This window comes from Myripristis murdjan, chromosome 18, assembly GCF_902150065.1.
Source record: "Myripristis murdjan chromosome 18, fMyrMur1.1, whole genome shotgun sequence".
Taxonomy (NCBI): Eukaryota; Metazoa; Chordata; class Actinopteri; order Holocentriformes; family Holocentridae; genus Myripristis; species Myripristis murdjan.
In genome coordinates this window covers 22753699-22778750 of record NC_043997.1, presented here as the reverse complement: position 1 = coordinate 22778750, position 25052 = coordinate 22753699, and the positions used below count along the sequence as shown (strand labels likewise).

The 25052-nt window shown below is 39.7% G+C and overlaps 1 protein-coding gene across 2 annotated transcripts; it reads right to left on the bottom strand.

Annotated features, from left to right (window-relative positions):
- Positions 1-19: 19 nt before the first annotated feature.
- Positions 20-25006, bottom strand: LOC115376807 (tyrosine-protein kinase receptor TYRO3). 2 transcript variants are annotated; one of them, XM_030076582.1, is made up of 15 exons: positions 23263-25006; positions 17883-17944; positions 13901-14516; positions 12093-12248; positions 10465-10785; positions 9529-9718; positions 9281-9372; positions 8768-8881; positions 7878-7958; positions 7700-7792; positions 6240-6361; positions 5210-5319; positions 3806-3965; positions 3506-3642; positions 20-1691 (listed from the first exon to the last, which is right to left on the bottom strand). In XM_030076582.1, exons 1-15 carry the CDS (start codon positions 23288-23290, stop codon positions 1361-1363), a joined length of 2613 nt encoding a protein of 870 aa, XP_029932442.1. In that variant the 5' UTR covers positions 23291-25006; the 3' UTR covers positions 20-1360. The 2 variants fall into 2 exon arrangements, with proteins under 2 accessions (XP_029932442.1, XP_029932440.1); XM_030076580.1 differs by lacking the exon at positions 23263-25006 and adding an exon at positions 18327-18488.
- Between the last annotated feature and the right edge of the window lie 46 nt (positions 25007-25052).

Genomic DNA, 25052 nt, shown 5'->3' with positions numbered 1-25052 from the left:
AATACACAATAGGCCTTGTATACCTCAGTAGATATACACAGATTTATTACATTTACACCATACATTTTTTTCTCTGTGGGCCAGCACGAAACTGGGTTGGCCAAAAGATTACAGAGGATATCTTTTCATGTTCCCAGACCTGCTGGGAAATAAAGTAAATGGTGTACCGTTTGAGGTACCTTCAAATATGGCACCTAAAGCATTCCCCGTTTTGCAAAATGTTAGCCTCCTTATCCAAATTTGCTTCTCCTCCTCATGAAATGGTCTTATTTCTATGTTTTAGATTTAGACACAGTATACAAACTGTAGAGCAATAAAACTTGCTCATACCACAAAGAGTATTTCATAGCTGAATGGGTTGAAGTAACTGTGTCAGATGTCAGCAACTACTAGGAAGTGGCATATAACATGAGACTTTCGCCCCAACTTGAACATCTCAGCTTACTAACACCTGAAGTTTGGATGTGATATTGTACAGTTCAAGTGTCATCATGAATGGAATTGAATGCCATCTACAAGAAAGGGAATAAAGTCTTGTTTGAGGTGACCAAGTAATAACAGCATGTAAATATCCACAGAAACTTTGTAAGAGAGAAAGGCCTATCTGGAAAATGAGGCTGACTTTCACCAACAGCAGGATAGGTTTGGTATTTTTTCAAGCCAAGCTGTATTATTGCTGTATTGCAGCCTTTTGCCAGCCTTCAACATAATGAGCTAACCATTTTCATCCTTTCAAAAACCATTATAAATACCCCTTTTTGAAAACAGAAAACTAAGAGTTCAGTCACATTTGTGAGTATTTTTGCTCTACATATAGACACATATAACATAACTCTGCAGAGCCAGTAGCAGAATGGTGTGGATGTATACAATACAATACATTATCATAAATGCTGCAAAAACTATCAGAGAGCATGGTGCATCCTTTTCCCCAGTGAACAATTTCAAGACATATTTGATTATACTGTGAGTTTCCCATTTCCAAATAGGACATCTGTAATGTTTTATGAGAGGTATTGAAGGCGAGCTATCAGGAAGCTGCAGCAAACTGGCATGGAGTTTCTCATCACAAAAGCTACTGGTGAGGTTGTGCTATGTACAATAAATGATGAGAATGAGCATTTTTATACCCGGGCTGTAGACCTTGGCCTTCAAAACTATTCACTTCAGCAAATAACAGAGCAATGTCCTCATTTCACATACTGTGCAATGCTTGTAGTATAAAAAAATCATATGTGGATCTTATGGTGATTTTATAGTAAAACATCCTCTCTCACACAGTCATGCACGCAATTTAAGAGCATAAATCAGCTTTAACCCTGCGAGGCACATTTTAAAAACTCATTAAACACTGTCCTTTTCAGCACTCGTCCTCCTCTGTAACTGCCGAGCCAGTTTTAATACACAGGAGGTAGCCTCCCTCATCCTCCTCCTCTTCATCCCTCTTGTCTCTTGGGGCAGCAGCACCTATAGGAGCGGGCAGGTAGAAATTCCCAGTTGCGCCCTCTAAGTCGGTCGGTGGGTCCTGAGTGGCAGCAGCCGCCTCCAGGCCCTGATTTATGTAGTGAGCCTCCTCACTGGCCTCCAGGACAGGCAGCGCCCTCAGAATGTCTTTCAGTGTCTCACCCAGCTCCATGAAGCCAGGTCGCCGGGACGGTTCGTTATTCCAGCAGCTCCGCATTACGTCGTACCTGAGGTTGGTGGGAGGAAGGGCAAGGGATGGGTGGAGCATTGTGGGCAGGAGTCGAAAAAGACAGGATGGATTTTAAAAGATTAGACAAAACCTTCATGACATTAGGTCATGACAGCAGCAAATAGATATAGAATTCAGAAATGAAAAAGAGAAATAAAATATAAACATCCAATAACATACAATGGGGAAACAAAACAGCAGAAACAGTAATAATAAAGATAGTGACCTGTAGAATTAAAGGACAGTTCCTCTCAAATTCAATTTGAGCTTCATTTGACTATATTTTACAATCATAGTGATTAATTGTGATCAAAGTGTAATTAAACACTTCATTCTAGAGTGCTGTCAATCTGCAGTTTACCTCCTCCACAGTCTACAGTGTATTCAGACAGGGCATTGGGGCAAGTGTCAAAACGATCACTAAATTGCCAAAATCATTTTGGTTTTAAATGTTGCTTGCTTGTTATACAAGACCCAATGTCTGTAACTGTTACAGTTTCAGTTTCCTTTTGCAAATGCACATATCCCTGTGGAAACCATTACTGTTAGGTAAGTGGAAAACTGACCACACAAGAGGTAGAGAAGAGCAGCAAGAAGAGGAACAACAAGTTTCATAATGTACAACAGGAGACTGGTGGTGTTCCTGCAGGCATTGTGAGGGTATGCCCACAGAGGAACAACATCTATGCTGCAGGGACTGGGATCTAGTCCTGCCTGACATGGGTGCTCTGGACGTGTCTACGAATGACACAGTAAAAACTTGTATAACAGCGTAGGAACATTTCCCTCTCCTGATCCATGCACTGTGTTGGAGACTGTTCTAGCACGTCCTTACAAAAATAGGTAGAAAACCCACAAGCAGCTGGGCCCAATGGGGAGTAAAGTTAGGCTTAAGTAAAGTAAGTAGGCTACTTTATGTTCATCCCTGCCGAAAAGCAGTCTGTGTCGGACGTCTTTTTTGACGCTTGATAGTTATTTTATAGAGTGAACTGAATGAACATGTAGAAGCTATAAAGAATAAGTCTGAAAGCAGCAACAGGCTCTGGTTGACTCCATTTTCACTCTAGAGCAGTAACTACTCTTTTTGCTATGTATAGATTCAGTGTTCTTATGCTGTGTACATGCCGAGTCAGAGGACACCCCACAAGAGCCCCTTTGGAGAAACTGCAAAAAAACAGAAGTGGACATACCCAATCAGAATCAGAGTAAGAAATACTTCACTGATCCCCGAGGGGACATTGGGCATGAGAAGTATGAGAAGTTAATTTGCTGTTCCTTAGCCCAGGACAACCCCTGCATCCAAATTTTGCAGTGTTACAGTAATCCGTTGGGAAGTTATTTGACTTTTTGTGGCAGGTCAGACCCACTGCTGCGCCCCTTTTTAACCGAACGGCCTGAAAAGTTCATCAGGCCTCTGTGGTCTGTGACATACCTGCTCAAAGATTCGTGATGATGTGTGAATACGTTCAGAAATTATGAACTTTTTTGAGATATGCCACACCCACTAGCAGGCGGCCTTTTAGCCAAGGGGCGCAAAAAGTTAGGTACTTCTGTCTTGACCAAATCTGGTGAAAATCTGAGCATCCGTTTGGAAGTTATTCCACTGTGACAAAGAGACAGACAAACGGACACCAACTGCACTGACGTTCAACAAGCTTACACAGGAAAATCCATGGGAGAGGGGGAAGTGATGCCACTTTCTCTGCTAACATTGGCCTGAATAGACCAGAATACATTGCAGCCACAAGATATGACCAATAAAGTGTGTAATAAAATGAAGTGATGTGTCACTGATTTAGCATAGAAACTCACAGTTTGGGGTCACAGTCCTCTGGTGGTTTGAGCCTGTGGCCGGATATTAGCAGGTCCAGCAGCTCATGGTTGTGAACCCCAGGATAGGGAGTCTTCCCTCTGGACACGATCTCCCACATGGTCACCCCGAAGGCCCACTGAGAGACCAGGGACATGTTAGAATCAACTTTACAGGCTCCATTCACAGATTCAGTGCATGTCAAAATCAAAAAGTGTCACTCATACCAAACTCTTTGTTATCCAGCCGTCTTCACAAAGGCCTGAAAACTCTGTCAATGTTCCACAGAGGACAAAACTCACCACATCACTCTTGGTGGTGTAGATGGACTCCGACAGGCTCTCCATGGCCAGCCACTTCACCGGCACACGGATAGCCACTTTCTGACGATAGTAATTGCTGCTGTAGATTTTCTTGGATAGACCAAAGTCAGCCACACACACCCGTAAGTCGTCCCCCAGCCTGTGAAGGACAAGTGTATCTGCACTCATACATTTATCCATGTTTATATAGTCCCCCTCCCATGAATTATAATTTGGGCTGTAAACAGTTGTTCCTCTCCAGAAAGAAATCTATACACTCTTGAGCCACTTCTCCCTTAGCTATTATGTATGACACTTGTGATGTTATCTCATTGTTACTGAGTGCTGGATACTGGCTGGATGCTCCAAATGCTAACTGTTAGCCTCCTGCCATTGAGGTAGATTTCCCCCCAGCTAACATTCTGAAAAATAACCACCTTAATCCACTCAAAGAAGGTTTATCGTCACTTTACAAGTGTCACTTTCTGAAACTAAAAAGGACATTTGAAACTCTGAAACTAAAAAGGACATTTGACTACAGATCATACAAATTGCTGTTTATAGGCTTAACTGTATTTTTCCTTGTGATCAACATCTGGAAAGATCCAGGAACTTCTGCACTGGCAGACATTTCAGGCTGTAAAAATTCTGCTACACATGATCAAAGTTGCACTTTATTTATTTAATGATTTTGATTAAGACGGTTATTTTTAAGAATGTTAGCTGGGGGGAAGTCCATCTCAATGGCAGGGAAAGGATAATAGCATCACTTTACTGAATACATTTATGATTGCCTTGAGAGCAACACTTTATAACCATTTTTGTGGTGAAGACAACTGAGAAAATAGATTTTTATGTCACCCCCAGTTAACAAGCATTTAAATGTGTATTGATTTATATGCTTGGCCAGTTATTCATGGGAACAAGAAAAATGTAGCATCAAACAATAAATGCACCCAGAAATACAGGGTGCATCACCAGTAGCTGTTTTCACAGTGTTTAAGTGTTTTAGAATATTATTTCTGGGTGTCTGGCACATGACAGATTATATTTTTAGCATGGATAAAAGGACATTTGCATAATCAGCACTGACTAAAGCAAGGCTCTTTGAGTCAAGAGGTGATCAAAGAACAAAATCAGAGTTATGTCGCTGATGCACTATTTTCAACGTTGTCCCACTGTCTTAGATCTCTCCACCACCCACAGCGTCTCCACCGAGACTCTCTGTCCATTTCATTGAAACGTTTGCAGCTTCCTTCCCATATACAAGCCATGGTTGAATACCAATGGCTGAGGACAGAGACGCAGTCTTATCTGAACAAGGAGGCCTTGATTTCAAGACAGCACCCCAACCCCTCTACCCCCATGTTTTTCTCTCTCAGTGTCGCGCTCTGATGTACTCACATGCAGTTGCGTGCAGCCAAGTCTCTGTGCAGAAAGCCCTGAGAGCTCAGGTACTCCATCCCTGCTGCGATGTCAATCATGAAGCGCAGGAGACTCTGGAGGGGCACAAACTGGGAGAAAAAGGAGATATTGGTATATTCTGTGATTTAATTGGAAAAAATGTAATATATGGGATGCACAGCTGTGTGTTTTTGTGTGGTGTGCGTGTGTGCATTGTGCAGTGCTATACTGCTCACATTAACCCATTAACCCCAAATTCACCTTCTTTTCAAAAACATGGGGAAAAAGGTGATTTGGAAATTATTCAAAAAAAAATTGCCACATTAGTAAAATTTATGCAAAAAAGTGTGAGAAATCACCAGAAAATTCACAAAAATAGGAAAATAAAATAGCAAAAACAGTTACCATAAAACTATGTATAACTGTTATAAATAAAATTTAAATTACCACAAAATTCTGCTGAAAATTTTAAAGTAAAGAGACATTATAAAATTATGGCTTCCCATTACATGTTATTACACACACCAATGTAAACAATGCAACTTTCAAATTATTCAAAAATCAGGCTTTCCAAATGTCTTTTATCTATAGCGCCATTAGTGGTCACAAAATGCATAAAGGGTACCTTTAAAGTGTCATGATGCAGGTAATTTGAGCCTTTTTGTGCCTTCTGTGTGATTTTGTACAACTGTGTCACCAAAAACAAATCAGTCAATGAGTTTTCATGCCTAGGTGATGACATTCAACTGAGATTTGAGTATGCAGGCAAAAAAGCATCACGTAATGTGCTGTCAAGATTATGAGGGGGGATATAATTAAAGTTGGCATGAATTTTGTTTTGCTATGAGCAAAGTGATTATGAAAATTCATACTCCTTTGATGCTATCTATCACAAGAGAGCAATTATGTCAGCACTTGTTCACAGCTGATCATGGGGTTCTACAGCCACATTCAAAGTTGCACTCAGCTGATATGTAAGTGTGCATTAATGTGCATGCCAAAGCCACTGCGTCCTCTGACTGTATCTCACCATGGGAATATCCCCATAGCGTGTAGCAATGAGGAAGCGGCGCAGGTCTCCGTGCTTCATGAAGGGCAGGATGACCAGGGGAACAGGCAGGGAAGAGTCCTGCTCTCGCTCTAAAGTGACCCCTGCAGGACAAACACACACAGTACACCTCTTTCACAGAGCTGCTGCTGTAGCACGAGAGCCTGGAGTAAGCTGAGGGCGAATCAAAAGGATGATGTGAACTTAGAGCTAGGAAGAGAAATTGATTTCCCAGGATCTGTGATGAAGGAAACTACAAGCAGAAAGTGAGATGCTGTGCGAAGCAGTTTTGTCAAAATGGTTGTTGTAAAGTGCACAAATAGCCAAGTTGTTATGGTCTATGAAAATATAGTTATTTTGAACACAAATATGTGCTCAAACGGTATTTTCTGATATTACAGAGCTTTCTATCATCATGTCATTAGAAACAAAACCACCAGGGGTTCAGGGTTTCATTGGAGGATCAGAAAAGAGTAGCCAGGGAAGCCAAAGTAAACAAGGGAGCAGGAGACAGAATACCATTAAACTGCTATACTGGGAAAAAATGACATGACACACACTCACACACTCACTCACACACTCATTCAAACCATGTGTCTGCAGCTCTGTTGAGTAAAATTGTCGCATTGTAATCATTTAGAAAATGAAAGCAATCATCACCATGTTACGTTGTTAGGATGTTATTTTCAGCAGAACCTGAGTGGAGAGACACTTTTTCTGGCTGTGAATGTTTTGAACAGTGAAAATGAAATGACTGAAAAGAACAAAAAACAAAATTTGTGTCATCACTCAACTTAAACCTGGCAAAGGTTACGCTGTCCACATGGTAGCTCTGTTTTCCTCATAGGTCTATTTTTCCATTCACTTCCATAGCAAAGCAAAGCTCCTAACATAACACTGTCAGTGCATAAACAAACATGAACAGAGTGGATTATACCAATGCCAAAAACAAGAAGTCCTAGTACCCATTTTTTGAGAAAATTAAATATCTCTTTTCTTGTTATTTTCATATTTGATTTGGAAAGTAGATCCGGCAGGACACTTCCACCTAGCAAGCTTGTGCCATGTAGGAACGACCTGATAGTACCTTCACAAATACTTGCAATTACATGGGGGAAAAATGGGTACCGGGACTTGTTATTTTTATATTAACATAAACCATCTTATTTTACATTTGTTTATGCACTAAATGTGTCATTTTGGGAGCTGTTTTGTTATGGAAGTGAATGGAGAAATAGAAATACAGTATTGTGGATGCGCAGCCCAGTGGAGCACAGAGCAATTAACAAGAATATTTTTTCACCATGTGGACTCAAGCCCAGATAGCTAACAACACAATCTACCAAAGTTCAATTTTGCTTTAAGGAAGGCATTATTATAGTCTGATTGAAAATACAGTGTAGGTGTGGAGCAATGGTGGTGAATCAGGTACTACATCTTACCGAGAAGCCTGACCACGTTATCGTGATCAAAGTTCTTCATGAGCTCTGCCTCCCTCAAAAACTCATGTAAGTCTTCCTGACTGTGAATTCCAACTGGAGACAGGAGAGAGACAAATTATAAGAATGACCAATACAGTAGTTATACAGCAGAAAATTAGGATTATCACTGAATGCACACCTCTCATGGTCTTCACAGCGACTTTGATGTCCAAGCCTTCCTCTGGAGAAAAGATGCCCTCGTAAACGGAGCCAAACTCTCCTACAGGTTAAAAAGCAAAGAAAGACTTGACTGTCTTGCATTCACTAAGCATGTTTAAACATTAACACTTTGAAACCTGAGCAAATTCACCTAACGTCTTTCAAAAACAGGAGAAAAAAGGTGATGAGCAGATTACCAAAAAATGACCCAAAAATTAGCAGGAAATTGGTAAAAAGCAGAAAATGATCCAGAAATGGAACAAACAAACAAACAAAAAATAATAATAAAATAAAGAAATAGAAATAGAAATTATCATAATCTATTTATAATTATTATAAATACATATTTAAATTAAATTACAAGAAAAGTTCCACAAAATTACTCCCCCCAAATTTTTTTTAAAAATGCAAGAAAAATTACCAACCCTGCTTTTCAAAAAGTAAGAAAAATAGTGAATTCTTTTAATTTCTTTTCCCCTATAAAATAAAAGCCACCTGCTCTTGGATTTCAAAGTGTAAACCTCTCACTGCAAAGTCCAAGTGTCATATCTTTATAGTTGGACTACTAATTTTTGAAATAAACTTTTGATGTGCAGCATACATGTTTTATTTGAATGTCTATTTGAATGTCTATAACAGTGGTTTCCAGCTGTGTGCCATCACAATCTTCAGTTTAATCGGCCACCACAGCAGACAGGTGGCATGGTTTCACAGCACCACTCCTCCTCTCTGGTTGCAGCTGCTGTCATATTTGGTTAAGATGAAAACATGCAGACTTTTAGGTCACAGTGGCACTGCTCTATAAAGCTTCTTCAGTTTCTATGCATGGCTCTAGCTTTGATCATAGTTGATGGAAAAATATGGACTGACCCTTGCCAAGCTCCTTGCCCAAGGTGAGCTGGTGTCGCTCCACCAGAACCTCCCTCAGACTGGCCAGCAGCCTGTCACTGAGCCCCTCCAGCAACTGGACCACACCCTCCACCACTGAAACACATAGGAAACAAAAAGGCCTGGTCAGATGGGTCATGTTGGTTACAGGGGTAATAAATCATGTTCTTTCTGCTCCATACTACAAAATGATCATAATATACCTTAGTGGCTAGTATGGTGACTGATCAATACCAATGACTAAATGGTTATGTGGCAAGGTGCTGAGATTCCTGGATTTAAAAATCACTTTGGTACTCAGTCTTAGAACCCAGTGGAGTCATACTGAATTATCTCAAAATGAAATCACAGCTGCACCGGAGAACCTGACTTGTTTTCATAATTACTCATTGTTCATTTCAGGTTAGAGGATAAATGGCAGTCAAGTTGCCTTTCTTTAGATGGAAATATTTTCTTTGGTTTGATTTCATTCATAACTGGCAATGTGACACTTACTTCTGGGTTGCTGCACTTCAGGTTCTGGCTCCTCAGGACGCCGGTAGGACAATTCAGGGTTCATTGGCAAGAGCTCTAACTCCTGTTCAGACCTGTGTGAAAGTTATAATTTTCAAAACAAAGACTCAACACTTAAATTTATACCTCTTCCCCTTGAAAGACATTTTGATTTTCTTTGCTAGTATTCTTTGCATACTACAACATTTAGTCTCATGTCACTCTAAAAAATGATGCTAACTTCCACTTACCTGAGTTTGGTGTAGCTGCTGCGCAGAGCATAAACAATAAGAAGCATTACAGCCACAACGACGAGGGCTCCAAGTACGATAACACCAATCAACCACATGGAGAAGCTGCGGTGGTGCAGAGGAGATGCTGTTACTACAGGATCTGACAGGTTCAGGGCCGGGGCCACGGTGACTATCACAGGAACTTTCCCTGTAACACACAAACATACACACAAGTCAAAGCATAAACAGCGAGTTTCATATTCCACTTCCTTAAGAAATGCTCGGGAGTGAAATGGGTGAGTCTTAATCTGATCTTGTATATTTTCTTAATCATTGTATTGGAGAGCAACGATCATGCCAAAATCACTATGTCCAATAATTTTATCACATTGACAAAGCACTAATAATTTGTTGGTCCTTACGTTTTATCATTCATCATATGATAAAATAGTATGTTATCTGCCATTAGCTGTTGCTCCACCTTGTCGTCAGTTTAACCCGTTGAAACCTCAGCAAATTCACTTGATTTCTTCCAAACAAATGGGTAAAAAGACAGGGAACAAATTACCAAGAAATTAGTAAAGAATTATTAAAATATGACCATAAATAATGAGGGTTGAATAAAACCTTTCAAAACATAAGCCCATCCATAGGCTCCTGGGTTTATAGTGTTTGTAAGTGTTGGCACATTAGATTTAAAAACTTTGGGTTTAGTGAACTGCCACTCCTGCCAAAGAGTTGTTGGCACAAACACTATGAACAACCTATGACTCATAATTCCTGCTAGGAAATTCCTGCTAGGATGTTTTCAGTGAAATGATGAGCAAATGACAGCCTCATTACGAAAGATGAGATAACAACAGTCTCACAAAAACAGCACCAACTCTGACAACCACATTGCGCGCCTCCAGCACAAATTGGATTATGTGGCAATAGCCAGATAGAGGAACATACATCTATGGATGGTTACAGTGGCAGTGGATGAAGCTGACGCCCCCTGGTGGATGGTTAGAGCATTCCAGGCATTCACAGAGATTTGGTAGTCACAGTGTGGGTTCAGCCCTGTGAGTCCTGCTGTAGTGTTGGTCGGCAGAAAGACCATGTCCTCCCCGCACGCTGTCCACACACCGCCAGCCTGTCCTACTTTCTCCAAACACTTGACGCTGTACATCACTTCCTGTCTGCCTCCCCAGTCATGAGGAGGATCCCACCGGAGGATCAGCACGGAGTCATTATGCCAATGGGCTGTTAGGTTCACAGGGGCAGAGGGCTGTTCTGTGGAGGACAGGACACGGAGGCACTGAGGCAAGTTAGACTGATGCATGGGGCTCATGTCACTCTTTCAGCAGAAATCAGATATCAGCCAGTCACGTCCTCTACATCATGTATAATGTAACTTCCTTCCTGACCAGCTGCACTGACACAGTGAAACATAGTTCATCCTGCCTTAAAGGGACAGTTGATTCATTCTGAAAAATGTGATATAATTTCACTCCCCTCTAGCTGTTCTGTAGGAAAATAGTGGTGTTATTATTGTTACTGAGTGCTGGATACTGGCTGGATGCTCCACTGTTTGCCTCCACTGTTAGCCTCCTGCCATTCAGGTGGATTTCCCCCCAGCTAACATTCTGAAAAATAACAAGGAGGAGTGAAATAATATCACATTTTTCGAAACGGGTGAACTATCCCTTTTTTAGGAGCTAATACTCCTCCATGAGTTTCACTAGTCAAGGTGAAAATGTCTTATTGTCTCATGATGGTCTACCTGCTGTTTCAGAGGCTTTGCCATCATGACCAGGATAAAAGTCTGGGGTTACACATTGAATTCTTGGAATGTTTGCCAAATTTATAGGTGTTGTTCTCACCACTGGCACAAAGAACATAATTTCTTAATAGCCTCAAAAGAAAATACTGTCAGCATCAGCCGTGAAAAGCTCATAATTCAGCCTAGTAAAACGACTGCAATCACATTTTGGTGCTGGCTGACACTCTTCAGGAAATGAAAATCATTTTGTCAAGTCGGCTTGGTTTTTACACTGATCAGGCGCATAAGTGGAATTTTAGTGATGATCATGGCAGTTCAACAAAGATAATTCTTTCTATAAGATCTATAAGAACCAATTCTCCAAATAGAAAGCTCTCCAGTGAAGTATATTTCATAAACATATCACCATGGTTCAATCAGTGCAAATTTTTGAAGACAGTTCTGGACTGAAACAGGCGATAGATACAGATGTATAGCTATATAGATATAAATCATAAAAACTGCAAGTATTCAGGTGGAAATGTCTTTGAAACAGCATTTACACCATGTTACACTTCAACTCTCTATGGTGACCTTTAATAACAACATCAATGACAGCAATAATAGCCTAATAATAATAATAATAATAATAATAATAATAATTTTCCTCATATACACATATTCACACATATTTGGGCGGAATGTTATGATTCAGAGGTGAACGACACAGTTCTTTAATGAAAGGCAACATTGTCCCCATACAGATGTGTTATACTACTAATCCCACATAAGAAGACCCAGCTGATCACAGTCAGTGAACTCGGTCTGTGTTGCTTACTGGTGCAGCCCAGGTCATGGGGGTCACTTGGCAGGCGGCTGTAGCCCTGTCGACAGTCACAAGCCTCCGATGCCTCCCTGTCTGTCTTGCTATTGGGCGGGCACAGCTGGCATGTCCCATTCTCATTGGCTGATTTGTAGTAGCCAATCCTACAGGCTAGTAAAATTGTGACATGTTATTGCCATAAACAAATGATACCATGGTGACACCATTATTTCTCAAAATGACGAGCACATTTCCCATAAATCCTGCTGCTTGCTGTGACTCTTGCCGCTCCATTTGTTTTGAAGAGACAAAAGAAAGACAGGATCCTTCAACAGCCTCGATAACAGCCAGTATGTATTCTGACCAGGTAAACGAATGATAATGTTGGGTAAATTCAGCAGTTAAATAGTAATAGGACAGCAAAGACAAATATGTTTTGGGGCATCCAATAATAGAACATGTCAAGTCTACAAAGGACATGAAGTTACAATAGGAGAGTACACTGAGAGAAAGAGCAAAAACAAATCAAAATAAACTCCAAAATAAAGTGTATCCTATGTTGTTTTAGACAAGTAAAATTTTAAGAAATATGTTCTGATTACTATATAAGTGTAAAACTATTCAAAACAAATTCAAACTTCAATTCAAAATAATAAATAAAATCTGCTTACAAATGTAGATAATGTATGTACAGTACATGCAAATATGCATATGTGTATGACTAGCCATTCAGTTCATTGTACATAGAGCTGCCATATACACACTGAGTGTTTTTTTTTTTTTTTTTTTTTGTATCATGCACCTGAAAGTGCCCAACCCACAAGACACCATGCAATTGCAGTGTTGAAGCAGAAACTCCAGTTATGACTGTTGCACAAACTCAGTCTTAAACAAAATTCTGGCAAACATATTCTGCTATAAGAAAGGTTTCTTTTCCTGAGGTGCAACTCAAGATTTTTTATAAGCATCTAACCAAAGGAGTCAACAGAAATGGAGGCTCTTTCACTAAAAATTACATTGCTTAAGTCCTCATAAACAGGACAACAAAACAAAAAAGTGTACCTGATTGTCTTCACCCAGCTCACACAACAAACTGGCCTAACTACAAACTCTCCTCCTGTCAGGTGGTATTGAACCTGCTGCTCTCTGTGGCTGAAGGTGATGTTTCTGAATGCAGCTGTGCACATAGGGAGCTTTGCCTTTTATTTAAATTATACTTCATACAAGGTTCTACATTGCAGTTATTCTTTATGCCACAATGAGTTCAAAATTTCAGTCTATACCCCATATCATCACTTTATCATTTTACTTCTAGCCCAGCCTTTTTAAATATATTTTTAGTGAGTCTCTAATCAGACATCTTTTAAAATCAATCCGTTCCAGGGCTAAAGCGTCTGATATTTATGCTTGATGTTTGGAGGTGCGCCTCCTATGTCTCCACCAAAACTAAAGTAAACTTATGAGTGAGTAAGTAAGTGTTGCAACTTGTATGTCCATGGAAACAAAATACCAGAAGTATAGTGTGACACTCGACACACACAAGAACTATACAGTGCTTAAGTAAGGAATCCCAGAATACTACACAGTTTAATTTTATTCAGTACAGATCCCATATTAAGCTAAAACACATCTTTTTCATGTTCAGTAAGTAAGAAATCATCTGCATATAATAATATACAAAATTAGTTATAAAACATTATAAAATGTAAAAAAAAAAAAAAAAAAAAAAAAAGTTATAGAATGTTTTAAAATAATGGGTGCATTGCCGACACAGAATCATGTGAAACAGGTGAAAAATGGGAAATAATCTTCTTATTACTTACCTTGACAAGCATCATCCAGACTTTGATGCCCAGGTCCACAAATACACCCCCCCTGCAGTGGACCCCAGGTACCATCCATGTTGCACTCCCTGACAGGCTCAGAGACCTCCACAGCGCCCTCCTCACAGGATCCTACCCGGGGCCCTGCCCCTGCCCCGACCTTCTCAAACCTGGCCAGGTCCCCAACAAATTCAGGGCACCTCTTGTAGTACAGTCTGATAGATGCTAAAAACACACACATCCCTGAGTAGGAGAAACCAAGATGGAAGCCCTTGTGGGTGACAGACCCAAGGTTTAGACCCTGGCTCCTGTTCAGGTAGTTGGATATTTGTGTGGCTGTGGCAGGGAATGGCCTGGAGGTTTGGAGGTTTAAGACTGCCAAACCATTTGGAAAGCGGGTGAACGGGGTGTCCGAGTCAAACAGGTGAACCTCAATCGGGCTGAGCAGACCAGACGGCTCCTCTTCCTGGGCAAAGGCAATGTCCAGCAGTAGGTGGTGGGCGTCCTTACGCTCAATCCATTGGCTTAGGATAGTTTTACGTCCGTCGTTGTTTGTACAAGCTTGGTAGACGGGCACTGCAGTCTCAGAACCAATTTTCAGATTAACTTTACTCCACTGGGATGAGAGAAAAAGACACAAAGCCACAGTCACTAAAAAATTGCATGACTGACCTACAAACACCTTGAGAGTAGAAAACAGCCTCCAACCCAAACACAATCCCGTGGTGGAGTGCTTTTGTAAAGGCTTGTAACAGCTGATAAAGTAATGATTTCCACATAATTTATGAAATACAGTGCTATCCCCAGACGTCTGGGGGCCCAAGGCAAAAAAACATAATTCAGGGGTCCCTCGCGTTTTACCATGAATAGATCAGTGTTGTTCCAAAAGATGAACAACCTGTCTGACACAAGCCCAGAGACTTTGTAGCATTCTGTTTTAAAATGTCTTCACCTCAATATGTACAAATAATCACACCAATTTGCTGAAGCTCACGGGGAGTAGAGCTTTTTCACCCTCTGAACAAACCTTATTTATTTATTTTTATTTTCCCTCTCTTGAAGGAATTTTTAGTGACGTTCATGTAATTTTATATTTACTACTTTCCTGAAAACTTTCAGGTCATTATATTGTAAAAACATTTTTTTTAAATAAATGTTTGCTAATTGTCAGATCATTTTCGTAGAACTAATTTTTGATCATTTGTGGGCCGTTTCTTGCTAATTTGCTCACCACATTTTTTTCCTTGTTTTAGAAAGAAATAAAGTGAATGTGCTCAGTTTCAAAGGGTGAATTGAGCTTTCAAAGAAAAAAAATCAGATATGTTGTTTGGCAGAGCCTGTGTCTGGGCCAGCAGCTGCTTAAACAGACGTGTTCAGATGTATGGCTGAGACTGATACTGGGCTTGTATTAAATATCAGCCAGTCAGTGTTGTCCATCTCTGATATGATGGAGGTTCTCAACCTCCATCATAAACCTTAGTTCTAATTGCTCAAATTATAAACATGCCATATAATGGTGTCCAAGCTGATGAAGTACTAATTCAGTAATGTCAAGTAAACTGATCGGTGGGGGCATGTGTAGATCTGACAGCAACTGGGCAACTCAGCTACACATCCATGAGAAAGCATACACAACTGACTATTCTCGGTTTAATTCAGACAGTTTTATCTGACAAAGATAGTCACTCAGATTCACTATCGTTGTCATGTACGTACTGGGGCCGAAAAGTGAGTGAGCAGCGAGCCAGATAAATGAGAGTTTTAACACTGCACTCTCACGGTCTGTGGATCAGCCTGTCCTCATTGTTGGTCACATTGATTCCTGTGATCTTTCCAGTCACCTGCCACCTCTGCAACAACATAACAACATGTCCCACATGGCACTCTTGGACTCTAGATCAGTGTTTTGGCAACATGCCCAACGCAAGTGGTGTCCCGCCCACCTTTGGGTGGAGAAGCCTGCTGTCAGAGAAGTGCCTCTGTGGTCAGACGCCTGCAAGGAGAGACTGAGAGACTGCTGCAAGGATACAAACTGGCACATTTTCTTTGATAACTGTGCAAATGCAAATGAACAGACAGAGACAATAACCTCTGAAAACAAAGACATGACTATAACACCCATTAACGTATGCCCCCAAAACAAGGTATGGGTCTCACATGAAATAAAGAAATGTCTTGGCAAGAAAAGAGCTTCCTTTGCTTGGGGTGACATGGCACTATTTGAAGAAAAAAAGGGCTGAACAGAGGTCCACACAACAGCATGGACACAAAATGGGAAAAAAATTGCTGGCGATGCAAAGAAAGCATGGTCTATCTCAGTACAATGAAGAGAGGCCAGGGAACAAAACTGCCTACCCACAGACTCTGTCTCTTTTGCCAACGAGCTAAACCAGTTCTACAGTAAGTTTGGCAAAGACACTCATGGGAAAATACTGGACAATGACTGTTACCCAGTCTGGAATCCCATCACACTTACTGAAGGGGAGATAGCACACAGTCTTGCTAAGATAAGGCCAGATAAAACATCTAGGGCTAGATGGCCTCAGAGGAAGAGGCGTTGCAGGGCGCACTTATCAAATCAAAGGTGTTTTTACAAGACTGACTCAGGGTCTGATTGATGAACATGTTGTGCCAATCGAATGGAAGAGATCCACAATCATTCCAGAGCCTAAAATGTGCCGCTCCTCCTCACCTAATGACTTCATAGCCATTGCCTTTACCAGTATCTGCACACAAAGGGTTATACTAAAACATCTAACATCTCTGTGTGGTCAGCCAGACAACCTCCAACCTGCCTATAAAGCTCAGCGAGGCACTGAGGACGTTGCTTTAACACAACTGCATATAGTTTCCAGACCCATCCTTATGCCAGAAATTTTATTTATTGATTTTAGTTCAGCTTTTCATTTGAATTTTACTGACTTTTTAAACTTGATTCCCATAGACATGTTGCACTGTGGGTCAAAGACTTTTTATCTGACCGCCCCCAAGGCTCAAGGCTCCCTGTTCGATGAGATCTTGTTGAATACTGCCCTAAGGTCGCATTCTATTTCCTGTATGCAGACGACATGGCAATTGTAGTTTTAATGTTCAAGGGTAATGCTGTAAAAAGAGAGTTCTTGCATTAGTCACATCAACAGTCTATGAGCATGGTGTCAAGAGAGTGTTCTGCTCCTAAAACACTAACAAAACACAGGAGCTAAGTAAAAAGGGTGAGCAAACAGTGTGTCAGCCAATTACAATTGGGGCCAAGCTGTAGAGATGGTAAGTAGTTTTAAATATTTAGGAGTGATTTTAGACACTAACTTCAATATTTAGGAACAGTCAGACTACAGTTTTTAGAAGGCAATGTAAAGATTGTTTCTTTTATGGAAATTAAATGGTTTCAACCCACAGCAACCAGAAAGATCTTTAAGAGCTGTTTGACGCCATTCTCTGCCATCATTCTAAACACATGACTTTTTATCAGATATTACTGACTGCTGCTGTTTTTATGATGTCTGTTTAAGATATGAATTTATTCTTACGGCCCACCAATATTTATTGTCTTCATCTCATATACTCCAACTCATGGCAACGCAAGTGTTTTTTTTAAATGTATGTATGCCTGTGAATCCAAAGACAAATTTCCACATGAGCGGACAGTCAAGATACCTGTTCTAACAGAGCTGTCTATTCAAGCTACAGCTCTTGTGATAATCCTGTCTGAGAAAAAAAAATAATAATAATAATTTTGCCATTTTTAAATTTTATTTTTTAAATTTTATTTTATGTATTTATTCATTTATTTGTTTGCTGATTAATGTAATTATCTAAAAAAAATCTGAAATAATTATTGGAACCCCATTGGTTCTGTAAATGCTACTACCTTACCCTGCAGTTTATTATTAACAGGAATTTAGCACAGTGATTTATTACATTTATTATATTTACAAAGACATTTCCTCATAACATGCTGTTTTAGAGGTTATTCCTCACTTACATCTTGCTGTGGATCATAAGTCCATTTCAGGCGGGTCTGTTTGACAGAATGGAGAAGCTCCACTGCAGGACAGAGAGAACAGGACAGAAAGGCAACAAAGTTTGTTTTCCACTCTGAGTCATACTGGACTTCTAAACAAGACTTTCATTTTTTGTTTGTAACTTCAAAGAATGTTTGAAGTTGATTTTTGTAATTGTAGAATTTACATTAAACCGAAAATTGAATTTAAATTGAACTGAACTATTCTTCACTCTGATGCCCCTTAAGGAGCCTTGTAGGTCCCAGGACTATACTTGGGGAACCACTGCCCCCCACTTTATTAACAGAGTCAACATGATATTACCATCACATCAGCAGCATCTAGTCTTAGTCTTTTTTTTTTTAAACAGGATTTTTTTAAATACATCTAAGACTTGTTAGAAAACGTCTTGAATGAACACTCACCCTCCTCGGCTGGAAATGGCACAATGCAGCCAAGTAACCAAATCCAGATCCACAGGAGAGGACACATTGTACTAATGCAGACGACTCCCATGTTTTCAAATTGCTAGAAATCCATTGTATAGTCCACTGTTTTCACATTCTGGGCTCAGTCTTAATGTAAGGCGGGCTTGGGTTCCTCAGAGGCACAGGCAGCTCGGGACAGTGTGTAGACTCTGTTAACCTCTATGGGATTGGCTTGGAGGAATGTTGCCTCTGATAATTAAACTGTGGCACTTCAGTGTCCTCCTCCTCCAGAGGCCACGCCTACATCCTCTGGACCTGCTAAATTACTGTTTATACAGTGCTGTAACTGATACTGCTACTTCTACCATTGCTGCTACTACTCACACCACTACTGCTGCTACCAAAACTATTACTAATCATGTTGATGCCAGACTTGCTCCACATACAGTCCAGCACAGGGCAGACGTTTCAGTGCACCTGCCTGAATGGAGGTTCTTCATGATTGTGTATTGTTTATACCTTGTTAACAATGGACACTTAAAGGGATAGTTCACCCATTTTGACAAATTTGATTTTGTTTTTTGTTTTTTTTTTTTAATATTTAATTTGGTATTTCTCTCTTAGCTGTTATGTAGGGCAGTAGTGGTGTTATCTTCCTCTCATTGTTAGAATTAAATTGAATTGTAGAATAGAATTGTAGCATATTAGCTGGGGGGAAGTCCACCTCAATGGCAGGAGGCTAACAGTTAGCATTTGGAGCATCCACTCAGTATCACTAATGATGAGAGGAAGATAGTACCACTACTGTCCTACAGAACAGCATATTTGAAAATTCAAAATGTGTGAACTACTCCTTTCATATTTGTTTATGTTAAATGTAGTATGTAACAAATTTAAACCAAACGTAGCCATTTAAAGACAACAGCAAATGTGAACTCAGAGCATGCTTCCATAATGGGATATATTTTGAACCGAGACAGGATATCAGGGTGAGAAAAACTAAAAAAAAGGATCAGATTTGACTGGATTGTGCAAAAGTACAGAAGTGGAGTAAGTTAATATTGGCCTTTGGGCTCAAATCTCAGAAATGTTGTGAATGAACATTTTAACATTTTAAGGCATTGTAAAACTGAGTCTGCAGTCTCCACTTTCAGCAGAATAACTCATGAATATCCAGTATATTTTATCTATGATGTACTTGTATCTTTCACATATGAATAACAACATTTCTGTGTTTTGATGTTTGCACAGGGGCTAATCATTTGGACTACAGCAGAATATATTTTGATTATGCCTTCACATATTTGATCCTCTTTAACTGTTCTCTTCATGCAAGAATTACTATATTTTCAAAAGGTTGCCAAAATATTTTAATTGAATTAATTATTGAAAAAGCTGAGCTGAGTGAAATGAACAAGCTTGTCATGCAACACTGGTGGGATTTCATGCTGTGATCTGCCACATAGCTACAATCTAATTTTGTTTTTCCGGAGTTTACACAAAGTCTGTTGCTGCCTGAGCATCGCCATAAATGCCCAGTGTTGGTCAATACTTCTCACTTCTTCTTTCCATCTTTTCATGGAAATGAAAACATCTCCTTCCCACATCCATTTCTGCTTTTCTCCATTAGCTATTTTTAAAGGGTGATAAAATACAAAATACAAAGTTTGAAAAAGGGATGAGTTTTACTTCGCTTATTTCATTAAAATTGGACAAGACAGGGAGAGGGAAAGTGTGTACACCAAAAAAGTGAATTTCAACAATTTACAACCTAACTTGTGGAACACACTGATGGTGACAGATTCACAATGCAACAGGACGCAGGGTGGATTAGACTATGAAAGCTACCAGCCAAAGACTCTTTTCAAGATGGTGGAGGTGGTTGGCACAGATTCATAGTTTACAGGAAGAACGCAACTACATCATTTATTCCTGCGCTTCTTCATTGGTTTCCGGGCCCACAAAACTGTCTAACATGAAGTATGACCCTGTTCCCCAGTCCAGTGAGCTACCAGGACGCCCCGGCAGCTCACCTGGTGGAGCGCATACCATGTGCCTGAGTCCTGATCGCAGCATCCTAGGTTCAAATCCGACCTCAGGCCCTTTGCTCCAGGTCATCCCCTCTCTCCTGTGTTTCTCTACTGTCAAATAATGCATAAATGCCAAAAAATAATCTTAAAAAAACAAACAACTGACCTGCAGGGCAAATAATTCACAGCATGAATTTGGGAAGGGAACTGTGACTTGGGCTGGCTTTTGAGGAACGATATGAATAGTTGCTGATACAATCTCTTTTCCCTTATAACAGGAAAACATATTACGCCATGATCTAGCACACAGTCTAAACAAGTTGCTGTAGTCAAGGCCCACTCCCAGAACTCGATAACAGCACTTTGTTTCCATTACAGATAGCCTCAGTGGGAGAATGGGCTTATCACACATGTGGCACATGGGAACGCTACATTTCCAGGCATTTCCTACAGCAGGGGCTTTCAAAATTATTTCATGTTTCAGCCCACCAGGGTGAATAGTCTTCAGGCCTGGGACCCCCACTGGAAGTGATTTTGATGACGATCATGTGAAATGTTTATTAGTTTGACAAATTAGAACCCTGACAAATAGACTGAAAGCTGTGAGACTAAAACACTATGTTAAAACAGGTGTGTCACTGTGGCAGCAGGCTTGCCAGCTTCCTGCCATTTATTTACAAAGGGTTAAGTTAAATATGCATAAAATATGTTAATTTTGTATTTAATTCCTACTTGTATATGTAAATGTAGATGTGTATATACTGCATATATCATATACACATGTATGTGTGTGTGTGTGTGTATATATATATACACACACACACATAGCCTACATGTGTGTATGTGTGTAGATCTATATCTATCTATTTATATATATGTACACATATGTGTGTGTAATAAGAATGAAGTACTTGCTATATAAATTTATTTTTTATATCTATCTAAATACACACACACACACATACACACATACCTATGTGTGTATGTATGTGTACATATGTATACAGTGGTCCCTCGTTAATTGCGGGAGTTACGTTCTAAAAATAACCCGCAATAGGCGAAATCCACGAAGTAGTACTTTATTTTTTACAATTATTCTAGATGTTTTAAGGCTGTAAAACCCCTCACTACACACTTTATACACTTTTCTCAGACAGGCATTAACATTTTCTCACTTTTCTCTCTTGTTTAAACACTCTCAAAGTTCAAACCTTCGTAGAAAAATAAGTTCAGTAAAAAAAAAAAGCATGCAAAATTGCACTAAAAAAATCCGCGAAACTGTGAACCGCGTTATAGCGAGGGACAACTGTATGTGTGTGTGTACATATACATACACACACACACACACACACACACTTATACAGTGCATTCAGAAAGTATTCAGACCCCCTTCAGTTTTTTCACTTTTATTTTACAGCCTGATGCTACAATCATTTAAATTCATTTTTTTCTCTCATTAATCTACACTCAGTACTCCATAATGACAAAGTGAAAACAGAATTATAGAATTTTTTGTAAATTTTTTTAAAAAGGAAAAACTGAAATATCACATAGAAATAAGCATTCAGACCCTTTGCTATAACACTTGAATTTAGCTCAGGTGCCTCCCATTTCTCTTGATGGTTGCTGAGATGTTTCTACACCTTGATTAGAGTCCACTTGTGGTAAATTAAATTGATTGGACATGATTTAGAGAGGCACACAGCTCTCTATAGAAGGCCTCACAGTGGACAATGCATATCAGAGCAAAAACCAAGCCATGAGGTCAAAGGAACTGCCTGTAGAGCTCAGAGACAGGATTGTTGCAAGGCACAGATCTGGGGAAGGTTACAAAAAAAAACTTTGTCATTATGGGGTACTATGATTATTTGTAAAAGTACCATCAAGTTATGTCTTCCTGGCTACTTCTCAGTTCTAATAGGGAAATAACTATCAAGGAGCCATTTAAGTTCTGCAAGAAACTGCGGCCGGGGGTTGTTGTTTGTTCTGTTGGCATAATCAGCTTGGTTTGCATTTGTTTCTGCACTGACTTTTATTTTGGGAAACAGAAACAGAGGACTGGAGATTAGCAGCCTGGGAGAGCCCAGTTTAGCTTTAACTGGTGAACATGAATGGAAAAATAGAAAATTTACTCAAATAGAATTAAAAACTATAAATGGCAAAGACTTTTTTTTTTTTTAACTCTGTCATGGTCAAGACATTAACGATACTGCAAGGTAAACAGGCTAATGTTAGTAGCTAAATATGGACTTATAGCTGGTTTGAATTTGTGAGGTCAGCAAGGCTAACTAGCCAATCTAGAAGATTTTTCAGTACGAGTCACATTTTTCACTTTGTCTTTTACCTCCTGCCTTTTTGAAAAGTGCTTTTTTCACTGACCGCCAGTCTAACGTTGCTTAAGTAGAAAAGCTGTGGTTCTTTGGCCTTGGGGCCCCGCCCCCAGACAGACTCTACCTGTGGCCACAGAGGTAAGCGACAGGTGCCACGTTCAAACACTTTGGTCTTCACTCAAGTAACTGCTAGATGGACGAGACTGCCTCTTATTTCACTGACAATGATGAGATGTCAGAGTTCAAAACTTCTTTTCCAGTAAGAGCCCTATTTGGTTTAGACAAATCAACATCAATTTGTATGCAGAGCCCGGACTTCACTGATGTTGCAGGCTGAGTCTGTGCATGAGGTGGGTCCTCACATGGGTACAGGCCAACATTGTAAATACCACAGCAATGACAACAGGAGGCATGCAAAGAAAGAAACATCCGACAGATTTAAAGGCACCCAAAGTAAGTTTGTATTTCTCACACTTTACAAATAGTGCAAATGTAACATGAAAACATCAAATGAAAACCTTCCTGGAAAGCGATCAATTCAACAAACTGCAACAAACTCATGTGTCAACTCACATGGGTGGTGGTCAGAGCATGGCATCATGTAGTCACGGGCTGGAAACCAACTGCAAACTTTAACACACACAGGCACGCACACACACACACAGGCAGACACACACACACACACACACACACACACACACACACACACACACACACACACACACACACACACACACTAAAAACGCCAAATTGTCATTCTTGCTGAAATAAAAATACATGGTCTAATTTTAGCCATTAAGAGGAAATGTCCCTTAATTCCTGGTAGTGAAGGAAGCAGATGGAGTCAAAAGTTATCACATTTTTTTGGCAATATTTCACACTGTGGGAACAAAGTTGTTGGCCTTTGCACCAAAACATTCACGGAGTTGTTTGGCATTGGCTAATTATAAAATATGTTATTTCTGATATTACAATTACAGTAATAACATGTCTTGACAAGGCTGTTGATATGATTCAAGAAAAATCTTCAAATGCATAAAACTGATCTTGAACAATGGCTTTTTCCTAGACAGAAAATAGTTAAATAAGGGTCCTACGTTAGTGGAACTTACATAATATATTGCTATAAATAAGAATGAGTTCTTAGTCATATTCGGTCATGTAAGGGTTAAAAAAAAACCTACTTTACACACAAGGAAAATGTGGTGGAAGCAGAATGCTGTATTTATCATAAGCGCTTCAAGCTACAAACTCAGAACACATAAAAGAGGGAAAACAACAAAAAACAACACATCTGAGTGGCTGGTTCTCCAGTTGATACATCTTGAATAAATAGTAAAGCCTTAAATTAATTCAATAAGTTAGAAAACTTATCTTTTTTCATGATTAAGACTCCTTTCCTTTCCCTTTCACCCCATTATCACCACAATGTCGGTAGTATAATGTGATGTAAACATTTTCACATTTAAAACTTTCTCAACATCACTTCTCATTTTGCTTTTTTCAAATATGACATACTTAACACCTCAAAAAAAGGAAAAAAGAATCCACATGCATGTTGTAACACCACAGTCTCAAACATCAAACTGTCCATAGTTTCCAAATTCTTTGGCGTTCTCACATTTCCCATGTACTTCTCAACTGTAAACGGCACGTAAACCGTGAAACTTAACTGTGCAATCAGTGTAAGACGTCAGTCCGTCAGGCCCAGGAGGACATGAATCATAAAAAAGACTAGTACTCAAAGGAGATTATACTCCATTTTTCACTGCTATGACGTAGTCTAAAAGTCAGCCCTTTGCACTGGAGCGTGGCCACTCAGTAACTTTTAAATTTTTACAATGTATAGTTTAACATCATCATCATACAGTAAGGCAATCGTGGTGATAAGCTGTATGGTCATAAATTTTTTTTGTTGTTGCTAGGATTAGACCAGTATGTGATGATATATCAGGCTGATATTGGCATTTCACAAAGCGGCCTGTCAGTGCTGCCAATATGATAGAGGTGATGATCTGACTTTATTCACTTTCACTTTCAGGGTGTACAACCTGCCTTAGAGCTTTTGTTAGGATGGGAGTTAAAGGACCATACCAGTGATTTTGAATTTGTCCTATTTACTATGATTTACCCTCGCTTTGCACTGCAATAAACCATTTCAAATTTTAAAATGTGGCCAAAAATCACAAGGGTGATAATTGGCTGTGTAAAACAAATGTTTCCTCAGGGACTATTTCCTCTGGCAGAGGGAGTGTTTCACTCCACCCATTTTCAAGACATCAAAACACAACAGTGCTGCTGCTTTTAGGAAAACTAATGTGGAGGACTTTATTATGGTGATGGAATACTGGTGTGAAGAAAGT

Bases quoted from the DNA above. Each gene is read 5' to 3' on its own strand.
- LOC115376807 (XM_030076580.1), bottom strand. From the start codon at position 18,417: ATGGGAGTCGTCTGCATTAGTACAATGTGTCCTCTCCTGTGGATCTGG. The intron at 9,719-10,464 runs GTATGTTCCTCT...TGTGTGTTACAG, and splicing joins CACTGTAACCATCCATAGAT to GGAAAGTTCCTGTGATAGTC. The intron at 7,793-7,877 runs GTGTGCATTCAG...TCCTGTCTCCAG, and splicing joins CGCTGTGAAGACCATGAGAG to TTGGAATTCACAGTCAGGAA.